We start from the raw sequence: 18,032 nt of genomic DNA, 5'->3' as shown, positions 1-18,032 counted from the left end.
TATTCGTGCCAAACTGTACTAAACATTAACGCGGTGACGTGATTCTGCGCAAGTGTTGTTTGCCAAATTCGAGCTAATCCTGCGCCAAGTTTTTGCTCCTCTCATACATGTATTAGATTGCCCGAAAAGTTTCTTTCGTTTCATAAGGTGATAATAGATGAACAACAATTTCTGTTTTATATTATTTTATTGAATTAGGTGTGATCCGTTTCGTTCTATTTCTATTGTTATGTTCGTGCATAATCCAATAAACTAATATAAAACAAAAAACATTGCGCGTCTATTATTTCCTTATAAAACGAAAGAAACATTTCGGACAACCTAATATACACGTAGGAAGTGCGTAATACGAACGAACGTAAGGCAATTTGTTATCAAACAAGATCAATTTATGAAAATCGTCCGATATTAAGGAACGTATTCGATGACAGGTCAGTGAATAAAATTTTCAGCTATCCCATATGCGTTCTTTCATATCGACGATTCACGCGTAACGTATTCACGGTTCACCGAATCTACTGAAAAGAGCAATTCTTTTCTCATCGTTATTCCTTTCGCCATTCAGTTAGATTTGTATCATCTTCCTGCATTTACGCGTTATTAAATCCTCTTTAATAACTTTCGTTACAAGAGTAACTTTAATCGGAGAAGAATAGCAAAATTAAACGATTTAACTCTGTCGCGTTAAATGTACAAACGTGTAATACCGCGAACGTACGCAGCATCGTACATTAACAAATTATTAAATAACCAAACTATAAACGTATTTATTTTCGGTAAAACTGGTCTTAATTTTTAATACTTTATTTCTTCTTTGCGGAATGTCAGAATTATGAGACATGTTTCTAGTGTTAATAATTAATAGAAAAGAAGATATTTTTCTATAATCCGAAACAGAGTCGGTTATGACGCAGTGGATATAAAGTTCCTACGATAGAAAGGTTTTATTTTGTAGAAACAGTGATTGAAACAGCGAATAAAATGTAAGATCGCGTAATGTGTGCCGAAAACGTACAGACCATGTATCGTAAAAGTAGAAAATATGACAGGGAGAAAACAAATATTTGCAATATCAGCGTTTTTTCATACCATGAAAGAACCCCTTGGAACCATGTGCGACCAGCAGTAACAGTTTTTCCGGGACACCGAGCAGCACAGAGGAAGGGTGTCAACCCCTACCTAGCTTCCTCTAAATTTCTCGTGACTCCTTATGTTAGACATGAGATACGAGTTTATACAACTTCTCGTAGCCTTGTTTTCTGTTTTCTAATTTGGAAGATGCTCCCTGTGTTTTGAACCTCCTACCGAATAATTCCAGTATCATATCGCGCAAAATTGTTTACCCTGTTCCTCCAATTCCGTTATTAAAATCCTTCTCCCTCGTTGAAGAACGTTGAGCTTGTTATTGAATATTTATACTTACGATCTGTAAGAGAGTAAACGAATTACAATTTTATTCCATTATTTATTTTCGAAGATTATTTTATTCTTAAACGATGAAAAAGTTTCAGCGAAAGAATGAAAAAGATTGGTCGCTTGTTAATACGTATAATTTTAATTTCAAGCTTTCGTAAATAAAATACAAAGGGAGTAAAGCGGAGGAAATAAATAGTTTTCTTAGCATTAAAAATCCATTTCACGTATAGAAGCGACCAAGTAATATAAGTACGACGAACCAAATGGTTGACAAGTAAATATTTGGAAAATTTCAGTTACTCATATTTTCCAGCTTCCAAAAATACGATTCGTTTAGTTCATGGTGAATTAAAATCGTGAATAGTGCTCTGGCGAAACATGCTATCACAGCTTCAAAAAATATATTGACTTTTTTTACAACAACAAACACACCAGCAGATTCCAATAGGGTGACTTGTACTATTGTGATTCGCAGCCTGCCGTATATGTATACATAATAACTAAAAAAGCTTTTCAAAGCGGCAGCCAATAATTCTCTCTAAAATTTCTCAAACACACAGAAAAATATCGCCATTGGAACTATTAATATTCTAGAATTAAATGGCGACTAAAAAGCAGCTCTTGACAATTGGTACAAATATTTCTTTCAATAGCGACATTTGTTGGACGAAAATAAAGAAAAAATCTTCGTTTCATCGGCAGCACAATACCGGTGGATTCGAGTTTATGTATCTTTTATGAAACTTAATCGTAATTTAATCCATGTCGGTAGAATTTCGTATCCTATCGAATCATTTCAGCCCTGAATCGATCTGAAAAACGCGTTTCAGTCGCGTCGGACGAACGAACAACGACCGCGAGACAAAACGAACAAACACGGTGCCAACACCGCGCCTTTCTATGCTATATCTCTCCCTTTATTTTTATTTCTTCGTTGATCGAACGAAAAATTTCATCCTGATAACCGAGTTATCGGGGCTTTTTTTCGAAACGCGACCCGTACTCGTTATCTCGTTTCGCCATACCCCATCCCAGAGATAGTCGAAAGTTGATGCACGCGGTTCCGCGTTAAAAATGCGCCGTGTACCTCTATTATCGTCGCTAAGCTTCGGCCTCGCAATCTTCACGCGGTCCAACGATATTGGATTTTCGCGAATTTCCATTTGTTAGCCGCGGTCAAGCGTTTGGTTTGGTTATAGGTAAGCTGATGAACCGTTAAACGTTCATCTCCCACCACACGCAAGATTAACTACTTTCCATCTGATATTCCGACTGCGTATCTCACGAGCCCATCAATCACGCGCCTGTTAAATTAATAATTAAGCGAACTCAAACGCGCAGCGGCGATCATATAATCCATTGATAAGCTGAACGATGGCTCGTCGAACCGGTTAATCCATGTATCATCGGCGTGGTAAAAGAGTGACGTGGCTATGGAAAATAAATTTTTCAGGAATTCCATTTCAAATGGAAGGTTTAAAATAGAAAATTATTAATTACCGTACAGTACTTGGATCTTTCCTTTGATAGCACGAGGGAACGAGATAAATTACAATTACACACTACGGATCATAGCTGTTGGTTAGGTTGTTGAGAAAATTTGTAACGCCAAGAGACGTTGGAAGAGAACGTTTTAATGAGCGGTGTATGGCGTCATTTGTTTTACCGACTCTTGCCATTTGTAAGTGGACGAGCCTTTTCTTGAAAAATTCGAAAGGAATCGTAATCTATGCTGAAACACTCGTTATAATGTAGTGAAAGTGCCGGAAGCAACGGAAAAACGATTTTCTTTTTTTCTAGTATTCCACTCTTTTAGATTCCTTCGAGCGTAATTATGCGTTCATGAAGTAGAAAATTTTCTTTAATTAATCAACGATAAGGAAATTTTATTCTATTTTACATAATATCTTTCTGATTGAGAATATGAATGATAATGAAATGAAGTTTTTCTCGCCGTTATCGAGATTTTAATTAAAAAGATTTGTCTTTGTCAGAGGGAGAAACTTGTTTAATAATTTAAAAAGGGTGCTCGATAAAATTTTTCTGAAAAAGCTAAGTGAAATCGCCTCTATCAGGGGGGAAAAAAGGAGGAGATGAAACGAAGTTTAATCACAAGTAAAAATCGCGGACAGCGATCGGAGACGTAACTGAAACTGAAACAACCAACGGGACGCGTTAAACGAACTGTCAAAAATACAGAGTCGACGGAACTGTGTTGTCACGCTCCGTGCTGTGGTAAAACTAGAACGTGTTGCAGATCAACGTCGATCACGGCTCGAAGGTTTAACCGTTAGCAATTCCATTTTAAATTATCTACCGGTGTCTTCCGTTAAAAGCAGATTCTAACTCGTAGAAAAATAGAGGTTGATTAAAAAATAAACGAATGGATTTGAAATAAATTTTAAATCAATTTTAAATAAAGTTAGAAATTTGGAACATTTAATTTCTACATTTTGATCCTCCACTCCGTCAATTTTTTCCGGCATACGAACGTTCGTTCGTTCGTAATCAAATCACGAAAAACATTGCATTATCGACAATTATAAGAACCAAATATTCGATCGAGGCGTTTTATTCTGGCAAATGACGCGTTTTACAGCGAATCATTAATTCTGTGCAATCGCGCGTTACGCCAGGCATCTTTAGCATAGGCGAAACGTTTATTTTTGTCGTTAGAATTTGCACGGCTCTAGCCACCGCTAGAATACGCCTATTTTAAGCGTGTTGCCTCTAGGAAAGTTTATAGAGAAATATCCCGTGATAAAACGTGCAAGGCCTACTGTTGGGGAAAATCTAATTAAGGTGACTCAATTACAAAGTAGAAACAAAGTGACTTTATCGTAAATCTCTCAAAAAACATTGCAACTTCTAATTTACATCGTATTTTCCTCTTCTTTGTCATTGTCTTTCTCTTTTCCCTCTTCGTCGTTCCTTCTACTATCTCTTCCTTTCTTCCCCTCTTCTTTTCTATAATTAGTTTGTATAGAATAATATAGGATAAATTCATCGAAATTATCGAATTAATATCATTGGAACCGATGTCTATCCTTGTCACAAATTACTTTAATTCGTGATTTATCCGATAGGAAATTTTTGGAATATTCTCTCAGTTACTTATCGCGAAATAACATAATCTCAGACTTCTCGCTTCAACGCTGGTGGTTTTCAAGTTTCTGTTAAATCAACCGCAATCACGACGTTTTAATTTGAATTTCTATTTATTATTCCAAGTTGCGCGTTGATAAAATTGCCTCGTCTCGATCTACGAGATCCTATCTTTAATTTCCAGAATGTTATCTTTATTTCAAACACAATTGATCGAAGATCGTTCGCCGATAGAAAATGTTACACTGAAACCTATCATAAATCTATAATGAACAATTTCACAGGTGAAATAACAAAATAGAATAAATTAGGATCACATTCTCGAAAATATTTCTCCTTCCACCGCATTGTACAAATTGGAAAAGAGGCAATTACTTGCAATTAGAAGAAAAACACTATGAGAATACAAATAACCATCCAGACGAGAAATTCGCGAACATAATTAACGATGTCCCGGTATAATTACTATTTTAAAACGGATCAATTCGTATTAATTGCCGTGATCGATTACCGATATTCCCTTCGATAGAACGGTTTATATCCACGTGAAAACGTGGACGAAATCGTCACTTTTTAATGGTTTTTATTTAGCTTACCTTTTTGTCTGTCTGTCTGGATGGAATTTTCCAACAACAAAAATACAATATAATTTCCCAAAAATTGACAACTTTTTTATAATGGGTTTTATTTAGCTTATTTTTCTGCTTGTCTGGCTAGATAGGATTTCGTAAGCGAAATTTTACTCAATTTGCGAACGGATAGAAAGCTGACATTTTACAGACTAAAAGGTAAAAAATTGGAAAAATTACAAGCAGGTGATTTTTATTTAAAAATGTACTAAAAAGAAGAAAATAATTTCCAAATAATCAGGTATCGTTCCAATAAATATTCCTCTATTTTTATTTCGTTATCGTTAGAAGATTACCTTTCTTGACTCATTAGAAATTTCTTTATCCAAAATATTTATCCAAGAAAACGCAAGAGTTATTGACCGAATGGAGGATACATCGTAAGGTTAATACAACGAATCACGTTTTTATTTTTAATAATATGAATTGAACAACTGAATAATGTCTTATTATACGATTATCGCGTATGCTCGACATATACGGCTTTCCTGTATGTTATTATTTCCTTCGTTTACTTAATGATATCTGATTGAGAAAATTATTTTCTATTTTTAGTCAATTTGTAAATAAAAACCATTCCATTTTAACGTTTTAATTTACGTACTTTACTCTTATTAAAACATGATTTCAAGAAACAATAGTTTAGAAATTCTTTCCATTTTCACTCGCCTCAGGCATCAAGCCGTGTACACTGTATACGTGTGCTCGCTCAACCGTCGATTAGTGTTAAATGCGTTCGCAAAGGGATTAAACGATTTCAGCTTTCCGAATAATTTTCTTTTTCTGTAAAAACACATTTTCCGTTTGACGAGCCATTTGAGTTTTCAATTGACTTTTTCGCCGATCCGCTTCCGATGATTTTTGAAATTTTTGGAACAGCTTTTTTTTCGTTGTTTCAACAAAGCCATGCGTAACGGTCGGATACATTAATCTTACTTTTAGAAACCCACTCGTCCACCCGTCCATGATTTTCGTTAGAATTGTCGAGAAACATAGCGTGGAATTGGCTATCAGAAAATGGAACACGGTGTAATTAATTATGTTAAATAATCGTTATATTGGGATTGTTTGTTTTAGAAAGCAGAATCTACAAATCGAGAGCAGTAAAGCGATGGGTTATTCAAATTCTATTTACGTTAAAACATTGAGCTTCGTAATGCGAATTGATTTTACGTTGCAATTAAAAGCACTAATTTTGTAATTATGATATACAGAATAACATTGTCCCGTAATCGTTTTTTAGGACTTGTCGTTAATTAATGCAAATTGTGATGTAATCGTATATAGCGCATAAAATTACGTCCCAATTTGCAATTAACAAATTTTTTAAAATGCTCTAATTCAACAGTTTACTTTCTGTATAAGCTTCCCGTTGTAAATTCCAAAAATTATTATCTATAAATGCAAATGTCCAAGGAGTCAACAATTTACCATCGATAGATCTAAATATTTATTTTACAGAGATCGAATAATCAGACGCATTCGACGTTTATCTCGTCCAGTAATTAAGAGTTTCGGCCAGTCTCCTACGAAATTTCTAAAGATATCGAAAAGTTGGGAACAGCAACGACAGTTTATTTGGGTCAAAGACGAAACAGAAAATTTGTGCGTGGAACTTAGAGCTTTTTTTAAAGGCGCGACTAGCGACTAGCGGACCGCTTGAAACTCGATTTCGTGCAGCGGTTACGCGCGTCGATTCGAGTCAAGTCGTTAATCGTAAAACTGTCAAGAACTGAAAAACTCCTGTACACCGGTCGACTGGCCAACCGTCGCAGAGTTGCTTTTCCAATATTTAAAAGTTTGCCAACTGCAACGAAAAATACATTCGCCATGCCATCGGCTCGTTAAGGCGCGAGAATTTTCGAGACGCGCTTTTTCGTCGTTGATCGCTGCAAATTATCTACCCGCGAAGCAATTCTCGTCGTTAAGGACGATGCTTCGAAAGAAAGTATTTTTATTTTATGAGCGTAGGAAAACTAATGGAATTTTGTCCCAAAAACGTAGCTGTTGTCTTTATTTTTTCTATAATCTGTAAGAGAAACGAGAAATCCTTGATTTTCGTACGCATATTGTCTATCGAAGGCTAAGTGGATTTTGCGCGATGGTTTTGAAGATTTCCAGAGGAATGTTAATTTCTTCGAAGATACCGTCAAACTGTCATTTTACGAGAATGCGATAATCACACCTGTGTTGTACGCGGGATTTCAACATCACAATAATCGACAATTTGGCAGTCCCTGAAGATCTTCAGAATCGCCATGCAAAATGCGCTCGAAGGACTTCGAATTAGTTCCGCGAGCAGAGACGGCTAATTGACGAATATCATTCTGCGCGTTTAATTTCCAATCTTTAATGAATAAGATAGGGATAAAAAAATGGGCGATTTTTTATTTTTCTCATAGGTTATTTAAAAACGAGAGAGACTAATTTTTGAAACATCCTGTATCGTACAAGATGATTTACACGTGATTTATCAGTTAATGTTAATTGGTTAAAGATACTTGAATTTTTCGTGCATCTTATAGTTGCTGGAAAATGGAAACGAAATAAAAGCGCGGACTATGGAAAAGTTTAAAAGAGTATACTATGAAATTCCAATGAATGAAATTTTCTGGTTTTTTGAAGAAGTAAGTAGTTGTACAATTTTCACTTTGCAAAAGTAATTCTTTCCGCCCTACGAACTTTTGCGTGGAAGGCAGGTAAAAAGTAGAAACGTAGGTAGAAAGTATTTATTGCTTTGAGAGAAGAATATTCATTTGATTTCTTTTCTCTTGTAATAAACGTAGCTGAGTTGCAAACTTTTTCAATTCACCGTCTTTGTTACTTTCGTTATTTCTTAACTGCTTCAAGCCAGACGGAAGCATAATTTACAATTTAAGACGAAATCTAACAATGTTAAATCAAACGATATTTTCCAGCACTTGTTTTATCATATCATATAAACTGCCCCTAATATCACGCGCACTGTATCATATTTCATTTCGAAAAAAAAATGCTCATCGTCGATGCGTGAATAAATCACTGATTTATTGGCATTGAACGATACAACGTATTAGTCTTGTCTTATAAAATCATTCGTAAAGAAAAAAAAAAAAAAAAAAAAAAGTGGGAAAAGATGATACATCATTTGTCACGCCGAAGAAACAAGGAACTAAGTCGCGATAGAGAAACGAGCAATCCATTTACTCGTGGTCGATGTTTATTTTTTCAAGTTTCATGCATAAGAAGGGGATACGTGAATGCGAATTAATGAATGTGTATAAAGATAAGAAAAAGGTTGATCCGCTTAACTGCCGCGATATTCTCATTCATATCAAAACGAGCTTAACTTTAAAATAGTTGTCTTTCACGTCGCAAAAACAAACAACGGGCTACGAGTAAACGTTTTCCTACAAGTTTCTGTCCTGCGAACGACGAGAGCTGCACCATTACGGGATTAAAATTCCTCGACCTCTTAATTCACCAAAAGTTTATGCACGAATTTGCTCGAATTTTCCTGGCACAACTGTCACCTTTGAATTTCACATCATTTCCTTCATTTTGTTTCACAAGTTTCATTTTTCTCTCTTCCTTTCTACTGCCTCTGTTTCCATTCGTCGAGTTTAAGCTCGACATTGTTACAAAAATTTATCGACTACGCTCGATGAAACGTATCTTGGCTCGTAAAAGTGTTCGAACGCTCTCGCAATTAGGGTGATTAACCCTTTGAACGAGCGATTCTTTTGAGGAAAGGCAAATGGAATTATTTCACGGTGCCCGATGAGAATCGTGAATCTACAACTTTTTGTTTAAAATGAACTATTAGCCCGTTTTTAAGGTATAGAATTATATTAAAAGTCAAAGCGTTAAATGCTGTGATATCTCTGAGCTAAAAGTCGATAACTAAAGCGCTACCTTTGACTGTTGGAATTTTTTCCTATCTTCTGATTCCAATATTAAAATTTTTGATAATTTGTTACTACTTTTCTGAATATTACGCTTTAGTAGTTTCATCGATGGTCTCTAAGATGAAATCTTTCGCAAAATTTTCATGATGTTTGACTTTCAAGTCGTAACATTATGAAACTGCAATTATCTGCACCTACTATAAAACTTTCCTAGTAATTAGCACTTTAATTAATAATAGAGAATATTGATCAATAGCCAAACTTTTATATACGTTATCTGTAGATAAATGCCAGTTGATATCCTACGTGAAACAATAATGTTTTAATACTTATATAAATATTAAAAGTACTTTAACTTTTGCAAAAAGTACACGAATGTAACATTTTAAAAAATATTTGGCGTTCTACTTAATATTTGCAGTTTACGAATCATTTTGTATTCAACGAAAAGTGCTACATCGATAAAGTGTTAATGTAACTACAAAAATATATAAATAAATGATTCCTTCCATCAACCTTCACCGAATCAAATTTTATTTAACCGTCTCGATACTTTTTACCACGGAGCATTGCTAAATGTAGTGTAAAATAAATGCGAGAGCAAAAAACCGATACTAATGACATTTAAATAGAAATTCTACAGCAAGAAGATCAGATTTTTCGGATCACTATTCGTCATATTACGAAGGAAAATCAAAAATCGAAAGTACTTCGGAAAAAGCAGCACCCACACAATCAGGCTGAAGCAGCTGAATCAGCCGAACCATTGTTCAAAAACTAAAGAAGAAGCTGCATACTTCTGCTCCAAATCATGCAGCAATGGATGCTAACTGTTCGAGAGAAGCTGTACGCCCTGAATTCTACCGTAGAATTTTACGTAGCTGTATTGCCAAGTGAATCCCCTTATACGAAAATACAATACGCTATAATACCCAAAATAATCCGAATCATGAATTTCACATTGGTAATCGTCCTAAAAGATCGCATTGTTAGTTCGTAAGAAACGATAGAGTCGTTTTTAACACATTCAGCCTGATGAATTTCGAGCGAATAATTACCGAATTGCGGATGTTCAACTTCACGTTTCTATAAACATAACTAAAAATATACTTTTAATATTTTATTTATATATTTTTCAATAGCACGTGCATTCTTTCGATTTCCGAGGAAAACATAAAAAGCCGCAATTTTATTACTTTCAACCTATTTCCCATAAACGCAAGAAACATTGCATAAAGCGATACAGTCATCAATTCTCTCGGAACATTTGTCATTTCAACGCATAAAGGCGCGTGGCAAGCTTTCAGCTTGAAAATAAAAACATTTCCTCGGACATGAAGTTAGTTGGCATCGAGAATGGAGTTGAAATTGCGGTAAGAATTCGACCAGCCCGGCACAGCGGAACAATATTTGCATACAGTCGCCGGATATAAGAAAACGAGCGCGAAATCGAAACGAGGAAAGAATAAAGTTTCTGTGTTTGTGTATCCCGCGAGGGCATTGCGAGAAATTTATGGGGTGCACGTTGCCGTTGCGAAGATAGGCAACGCCACCGTGAATACTCGCCGCGTTTATTATCGAGTTCGCGACCGCGTGAGAAATTCCGGGATATCCTCTATAGCGACTGCTAAGAAGTTAATGAACTTTGAAGAATTTCGCTCTTCTAGCGCGAGCCTTTGCCTCTGGTTACGCAGAAATCATCAGATTTGTTCACGCCAACGTGTTCGAATTATCTTTACAGTAGAGAACTATGCTGTGTGAGATATTTCGTTGGAATTAATTAGCGCCATCGAAAGGATGATAACCAAAGTAACCCTTGACCATGCTTGTCTTTTTCCAGAAAAGCAAAAATACACTCTATCTACTTTAATTTCTTCTCTAAAGGTTTCAATGCTTCAAGCAAAATATTTATCACGTTACATAATTCCTCCGAGTGTATCCGTGATTACATGATAAAATAATTATATCTAATTAAATCATGGGATTGGGATCGTGAATTTCATAGTAAAACCTTTTATCGAACAGTTCATTTTCGTTCGAAGATATATCGACCTATACATGGATCATGTTCTATAACATCGACTCGATTGATTGCTATAACGCATTATTATCTAAGAGATTGAAAAATTCAACAGGAGGCGTTTCTATCACGAACATTTACAGCAATATAAAATTCCTGAAAGTCCTCGCTTAAAATACAAGTCGATGCAAATACGCTCTTTGAACTGACTTCCAGATTATAAGACACGGGCATGCTAGGAAGCTTTCGCTTGCTGTACTTCTGTCTAGTAGTATGTCCAGGATGAAACGCAACCTTTCTTTCTCCTTCCTATCTTATAAACCATCTTTTTTTTTCCTCTCTTTCATCGTTACAGTTTCCAATAATAATTTAAGAATATGTATGCAAAAAAAAAAAAAAAAGAAATAATTGAATAATTAAATATTCATGAGCTTGACATATGTATGTGTAATTCTCATAAATATGCGATTTTTTCAATGTCGATGTGAGTAAGGTCTTAAAACTAAAGGAATTTAATATCAAAAAATTGCGAAGTATATTAACTTCGTGCTGGTTTCATATCCTGCGTCACATATTTTATCTGAATATCAAGTCGAAGAATACTCACTGTCAAGTCAATGAAAACATTGCTCCTCATAGCAGAGAGAACGTATCTAATATTATGGGTAATAAATTATTGTTCATGTGTTCGAACGACGTGGCAGTGAATTATTCGCAAAAATTATTGAAATATCCATGAAAAATTTCTGCAACGATAATTCATGCAAGGGAATGTTTCGACGAAAATAAATCCTTGTATTCTCTTGCTGTTACCTATATGAATACGATATGAATTTATTAAATTACCATACTTATCGTTGCTCTGACCCGAACATTATTTACATCGGAGCGTAAATACGTAAAGAGCTTTCTTTTTTTTAAACACGCCAGCGCTGCCAAATCCTCGAAAACTACGCTTCCCTTACTTGTTTATTCGGATAATTTTTAGTTAATATTTTCCACGAATTTTTCGTTTCAAACTTTTTCGAATATTCTATATCTTTTCTTTTTTGTTTACAAAATTAATATGATTAATATAAAACATAAAAATATAGCGCAGTGATACAACAACACTGTGCAACTTTCGCGTAAATTTTAGTTTTTGTAACAAGGATATTTTCAAAAATATTACTTTGATTTAACATATGATATTATTCAATTTGAAGGAGAGGTTTGTCACAGAATTATCAAATATAAATTTAAATATTTCTCACGCATACTGTGACCCGTGAAACACTCATGAAATACTCGACATACGAAACTTTTAGATGTATATTACATGTATACACAAAACATTTTTAAATTGCATTAGCTACGGTGTACATTCATTTGCAAGGATAAAATATGACTACACATTTTCAGATTTATTTCAAACTTTATCTATACAATCATGATAAATGGATTTTCTTATGGTGTTAACGAAATTTCAAAAAATTTGGTATAATACACATAATACACGTATCCGTAAAAGGATTTGAATACTTTCGTCAATGATTACACTGTATATCCGCTATATATCTTTTTAATTAAACTAATTGCTTGTACTATACATGGTGTTAAAAAAAAGGGTCCAAGGGTTTAAGGACCTTTCGTACCCATTTATCAAGTTCTTTATCAAGAAAATCAGTTCTTCCATAAAATCGATATTTATCATTTACGAACATTCTACGTCGTAAATGAGTTTCTTTTTTGAACGTAAGCAAAGAGAATGATTCAAGGTTGTCGATACAAAATTCTTACCGATAGCAAAGTAAAGCGACATGAAAGAAATAAAAATTTTGCGCGTTATACTAAATGTTCGATATGTTTCCCTTGCGTCGCAATGAAAAACTCATATCTATTTATCATAGTCATAACGTAGTCCTGAATCAATCTCTTTGTTTACTTTCAACGAAGAAACTTATTCGCGACATCGACTGTTCGCAAATGATAAAAATCGATTTTACGTCGAAAGGATTGATTGCAGGACCTATACCGATTGGACATTTTTCCTCTTCTTGGTGAATACTATAAGCCCTTAAAGTATATCATAATCAAATTTTGGAGAGACGAAACGGAAAACAAATGCTGGAACTGTACGCAGGCCATCGCTGATTTTTCCCGCAAAAATTTACCAGCATAATATAAACGCGGGCTCTTAAACGCTTCGTTAAAAAGTTATAACGAAAGTACGAAATGACAACGGTCTGGCGTTTCGTCTATACAGCGTAAGAACACATTACCGATATCTATCTGATACGTTTACACAAACTGCAATGTTTACTCGCCGAGGTCAAGTAGCCCGGCGATGGTTAAATGACCATTACTCTCAACGATGAGGTCGAGCAGGATCACTTTCTTGACCCTCGAGATCATCAGATATCACGTTAATGGATTATTATTTTGTGCGAAACTGTGAAGGGGAAAGTTTATCGAACAAAAATGAATACACGTTGGACGTTAATGCGAAGATTCGGAACCTATTTGATACAATTTACTGTTGCAAAAACAGATCACACTGTATATTTTTTAATCCAGGAATTACGAAAAGCAGTTGTGAGATATTTGCAATTACTCTATTTGTGGCACATGGAAATGTGAAAACGTCGCTTAGAAACGGCACTTGGAAACGTTAAAACACCGCATAAAACAGCAGGTTCTTTTCTGAGTAACCAATCCAATGGAAAACTAGAAAAATCGAGCAACAACTGTCAACGTTGAACAAGTTGAAAATAAACCCCTACGGGCTATTAATTGGTATCAAAAAAAGAAACAAAAGGAAAAAAAGCTCTCAGTTCCCTGTCGTTAACCATAGCCGTGGAAAATAGTTTTAAAGTTACAATCAGGACTGCGACCAGGAAAAATTAAATAATATCAAAGAAAACGATGCGTTGATTAATTTACACAACGTGGAAATATCATGGATGAAGAAAATTTCGGAAAAATATGGTGTTTCAAAAAATAGAGAGAGTTCAAATGTGTCAACTCGGTGGAAACAGAAGGTTCGTACGAAATTAACTTGTAGGTTTGTTTTTTCGAGACGAACTACGAATAGATATGACAAATGTGGAAAAATCTGCTCTAAAACGACCTGAAACAATCCATCAGAGGCTCATTGTACGAGCTCGAAATTGTGATCGAGCCGAGTTTCTGTCTCGCTCGAAGATTCTACGTCTATAAATATGCACCGTGCTTAAATTCGCCAGAATATCACATACTTGTCTCGTGTTATATAGCCAACGAATTAAAATTTTTATACAGTCCTCAAATGCTAAATGTAAATGTTACGTTTTATTATGATAATAATTTCTATATAACGCTTGACGAGTTCTTCCTCCGTTCAGTTGCTCGATGACGGAGACGATACTTCCAAGCAAGTTTTACAGACGGAGCATCAATACTATGCTCTGTGAATTCCATGTGGATGCCAAGAACGTTTCGATATTATCAACAGGAACACGAGCACATTTCTACTAATTTTAACTAGTAAAATTAATTAATTAATCTTTGAAAAGAGAAAAGACTACAAATTGTAATAAATTTGTTTTGTAGCTTTCACGAATATCGCGTTATCGATGTTACTATAACAGAGCCAGATCAAGAAATCTTTCAATTTCGACATAAAATATCTTAAGTCAGAAAAGTTGTAGACAAAAAAAAAAATAGTCTACTAAATATATAACGGGACGGGACAAAATTTCCACACGTTCCGATAACTAATAGTCACCTTTATTTCTGCTTCAACTATTTATAACTATCGTATTCGTTATCCGAAAGTATTTGAATCGATACGATGGCTTGAATTGGCATTGTATTATAAACATTGCTAAAACGATTGAATCACGTATCGTTTCCATTTCTATAATTCTGTATTTACAATGAAAATATTTACGTTAGTAGCATTTATGATTATACAAATAAAACCCAAAAGACATACGATATTTAAATAAATACTGAATATCAGTAAATACTGAACAATCTATAATAAAACATAACGCTGTTATCTACATGTATCTATGCGTATACACCTCGTATCGCATTAATTACGCAAAACATTCCACGATCCAACGTTACAAGCTACTCAACCTATTAACCCGGATCACCAATTGAAATTACACTTCGTGTCGCAGCCAATATTTCCCAGAGCGTCGTGTTTCTCGAGCAACAAACAATCGGGAGGGTTTGTTTATCGTTCGGGTCCAAGTAACTTGGTGACTCTGTCTCGGTTACAACCAGGGCGAGTTCCATGAATTTCGTAAAACACGTTCGTAGGACGCGTGACACGAACGAACTTCGCTACCCGTTCTCGTTATACGGAAAGCAAAGCCGTACATTTTTTGTCCGCGCAGTGCTGGTTGGGAAACTCTCAAAAACTTCCCACTCGGTTTTCACGCGTTTTCCGCTCGTAAATTCCTGCGCGTATCGCGGCCCATTTGTACACACGCGCATTCCTGCCCTTTCTCTCGCCCCGTTTTCCTACGTACCAACGTTCTCTCTCGTCTCTCTTTCTCTTCCCCGATAACCTCTAAATATCTCCTCGAGAACGTGTAACTTTTTTCGAATTCACGCACGAACCGTTTCCACGATCCTTCGACCTATCGCACATCGCGAATTCTCGTCGTATCGCGCGAGATAATTCTTCCTACTTTGCCTTTCCTTTCACGATTTCTTTTCGCGCTGGACTACCCAAAACTACCGACGAAGAGAATAAAACAGCGGTAACTCACCTTTAACGCCTTGAGGAAGTTGAACAGAGCCGAGGAGCAGCAGCAGAATTGTCGCGATCATGTCCCAGCCGGTAATCCTGCAAAGTAAATCCAGTCCACAGCCCATCCTGAGAAATCAACAAGCCACGGCGAACGAAAAGGCGACTCAATAATTCACGCACCACATTCGTCAGGTCACTGTACCGTGATCTATCTTCTAGCTTGCCCGACCTTCACTCACGGCCAACACACAACTCACTGGCCAACAACGGAGGGCCAATAATTCCCAAACAACAGGTCGTGCTCCGTACAGTTGCACACCAGAAATTTCAACCGGAATGGAGTTCTACGGTAACGTAGACTGTTCGTGATGTTTCAAATGAGCTCGAGAGCACCTGCAATCGTCGCCTCCGAGATACTCCCACGAATATCGATCTTTTTCGCGAAACATCCGATTCCCTGGATCCAGATGCAACGCACGCCCGTCAGATCACACCAAATTCATCGTTAGTCACGTATATATGGCAAGGTATAGGTATATTCGACCGGACCAGATCCGAAGGAAGACTCTGTTCTGGTATAAACGAGATCCGTCGGGTTGCTAGAAACGTGTCAGCAGAGCGCGACAGGAGAGACGACACGGAGCACGTGCACGCTCGATAAACGGCGGGCTACTATGCAACCAGCCACGGCGACTGGATGGGAAAGAACGAGAGAAAGGACGGAAGAGACGGGGGCAGAGAGAGAGGGAGAGAGACTTGGGTCCAGGGCGTCGACAAGCTGCTGCTGCTACTGGAAAGGGTTTGGTATCCCTCAATGAAATGGATATCGCGCGCGATCTGTGTTAAGGATGAAGACGATCTTTGGAGAACGATGATCGGTCGAACCGAGCGCTGGTCGAGTGTCAAAAATCGCGTGGTACCGCGGTCAAACGTGTACCACGAGTGTTACGCGTTTGTCGTTTAAACGAGACAGAAGTTCGCGATGAGCGACCGACTGATAGAGATAGAGAGGGAGGCCGCGACCGACTGACAGGCCGGGAGACGCGATGGCACGATGCGATACGACCGATTCGTACGCTCACCCGAAACTAAGCGGTTCGTGGCGAACGGCGCGCACCTGTCGTTCCGCTGGTCGCTGCGCATGTCCCTACGAAGGAAGCCGACTGCCTGCCACGGCTGCTCTCGTATATCCGTCCGGGATGACTCGCAGGTGGGAGAAGCGTGCCGTGTACTCATCGTCCACCACTGTCCAAAGGTGGTGGCAACGTCCTGCGATCTCGAATTAAGATTTTTTCATTGTAAACCATCTCGCAGAACGATTTATCGAACGTTATTCCTTTGGATAATTTCGAATACTTTCGATTATTTCATTTCTTTCGTCGTACTATGTATATCGTATGTGTGATGATTTATTGCGTACGTTTGGAAACACTGCTCGAGAAATGCTGTTTTTAGTTGGACGTTAAATGTATTTCTCATTGCACGTATCGACTTGCAATCTGACATTGTTCGATAGGAAGAGTATGGATTTCTAAGAGGAGGGAAAGAACTTTCTATGAGAAACAGATAAAAGATTTCTTTTATTACGCTGTATGTATATCGTGTGTTTGACGAGATTTAACGATATTCGATTGTTTTCGTCGATTATATGGTGTATAGGATATTATCGTATACATATTGAAATATTATTAAAACAAAGATACTTTTGGTCTAGAGAAAATTTTCCTCCTCGCGATAAATAAACTTATAAATATTGGAAATTATTTTCAATGATTTTTAAAATATTCTTTGATAATCGGAATATTTTCGAAAATTGTATCGCATCGTACGGATTAAAGATAATAGAATATTTGGATTATACCTCTATCGAAAATTCACAACACGTAATACTCAACTGAACCATATAATCTAGCAATGAACCAATAACCTATTAATTCTCATTGTCAGATGGCCTTGACCAACCGTAACGCCCCATTATATTTCGCAACCTGTTTGTCAGAGATTTGGGGGAGCTAGGTATTATTAGTGTTGTTACCCTATTGTAGCTGAACATATGTTTCCTTTGGCGTCACGCTATGTGACTTGGCATCTTATGGGAACGCCTGGGAGACACCACTTCTTCGTAACACCTTAAATTACCTAGATTCAGAGAACGAAAAATAATTTACAAAACTTTTTTATTCGCACCGAATTAGTTATAGAAAAATATAAATCGATTTGTTCTAAAATTCTCAACTGACAATTAGAAA

At 36.5% G+C, this 18,032-nt stretch overlaps 1 protein-coding gene across 11 annotated transcripts in view; it reads right to left on the bottom strand.

Moving 5' to 3' along the window:
* Positions 1-16,909, bottom strand: part of Nrm (neuromusculin) — a 427,671-nt gene extending 410,762 nt beyond the window's left edge. For 3 of the 11 annotated variants that reach the window (XM_072016777.1, XM_072016781.1, XM_072016782.1), the window contains exon 1: positions 15,803-16,904. In XM_072016777.1, coding sequence (XP_071872878.1) covers positions 15,803-15,908 — 106 coding nt within the window. In that variant the 5' untranslated portion in view covers positions 15,909-16,904. Of the gene's footprint in view, positions 1-15,802 lie in introns of all 11 variants that reach the window. The other 8 variants (XM_072016776.1, XM_072016775.1, XM_072016778.1 and 5 more) reach the window with 6 other exon arrangements.
* Positions 16,910-18,032: the final 1,123 nt, after the last annotated feature.

The sequence above is a fragment of the Bombus fervidus genome, chromosome 14, assembly GCF_041682495.2.
Source record: "Bombus fervidus isolate BK054 chromosome 14, iyBomFerv1, whole genome shotgun sequence".
In the NCBI taxonomy this organism is placed as follows: Eukaryota; Metazoa; Arthropoda; class Insecta; order Hymenoptera; family Apidae; genus Bombus; species Bombus fervidus.
The sequence above is the reverse complement of the archived record's forward strand: the minus strand, read 5'-3'. Positions and strand labels throughout refer to the sequence as shown.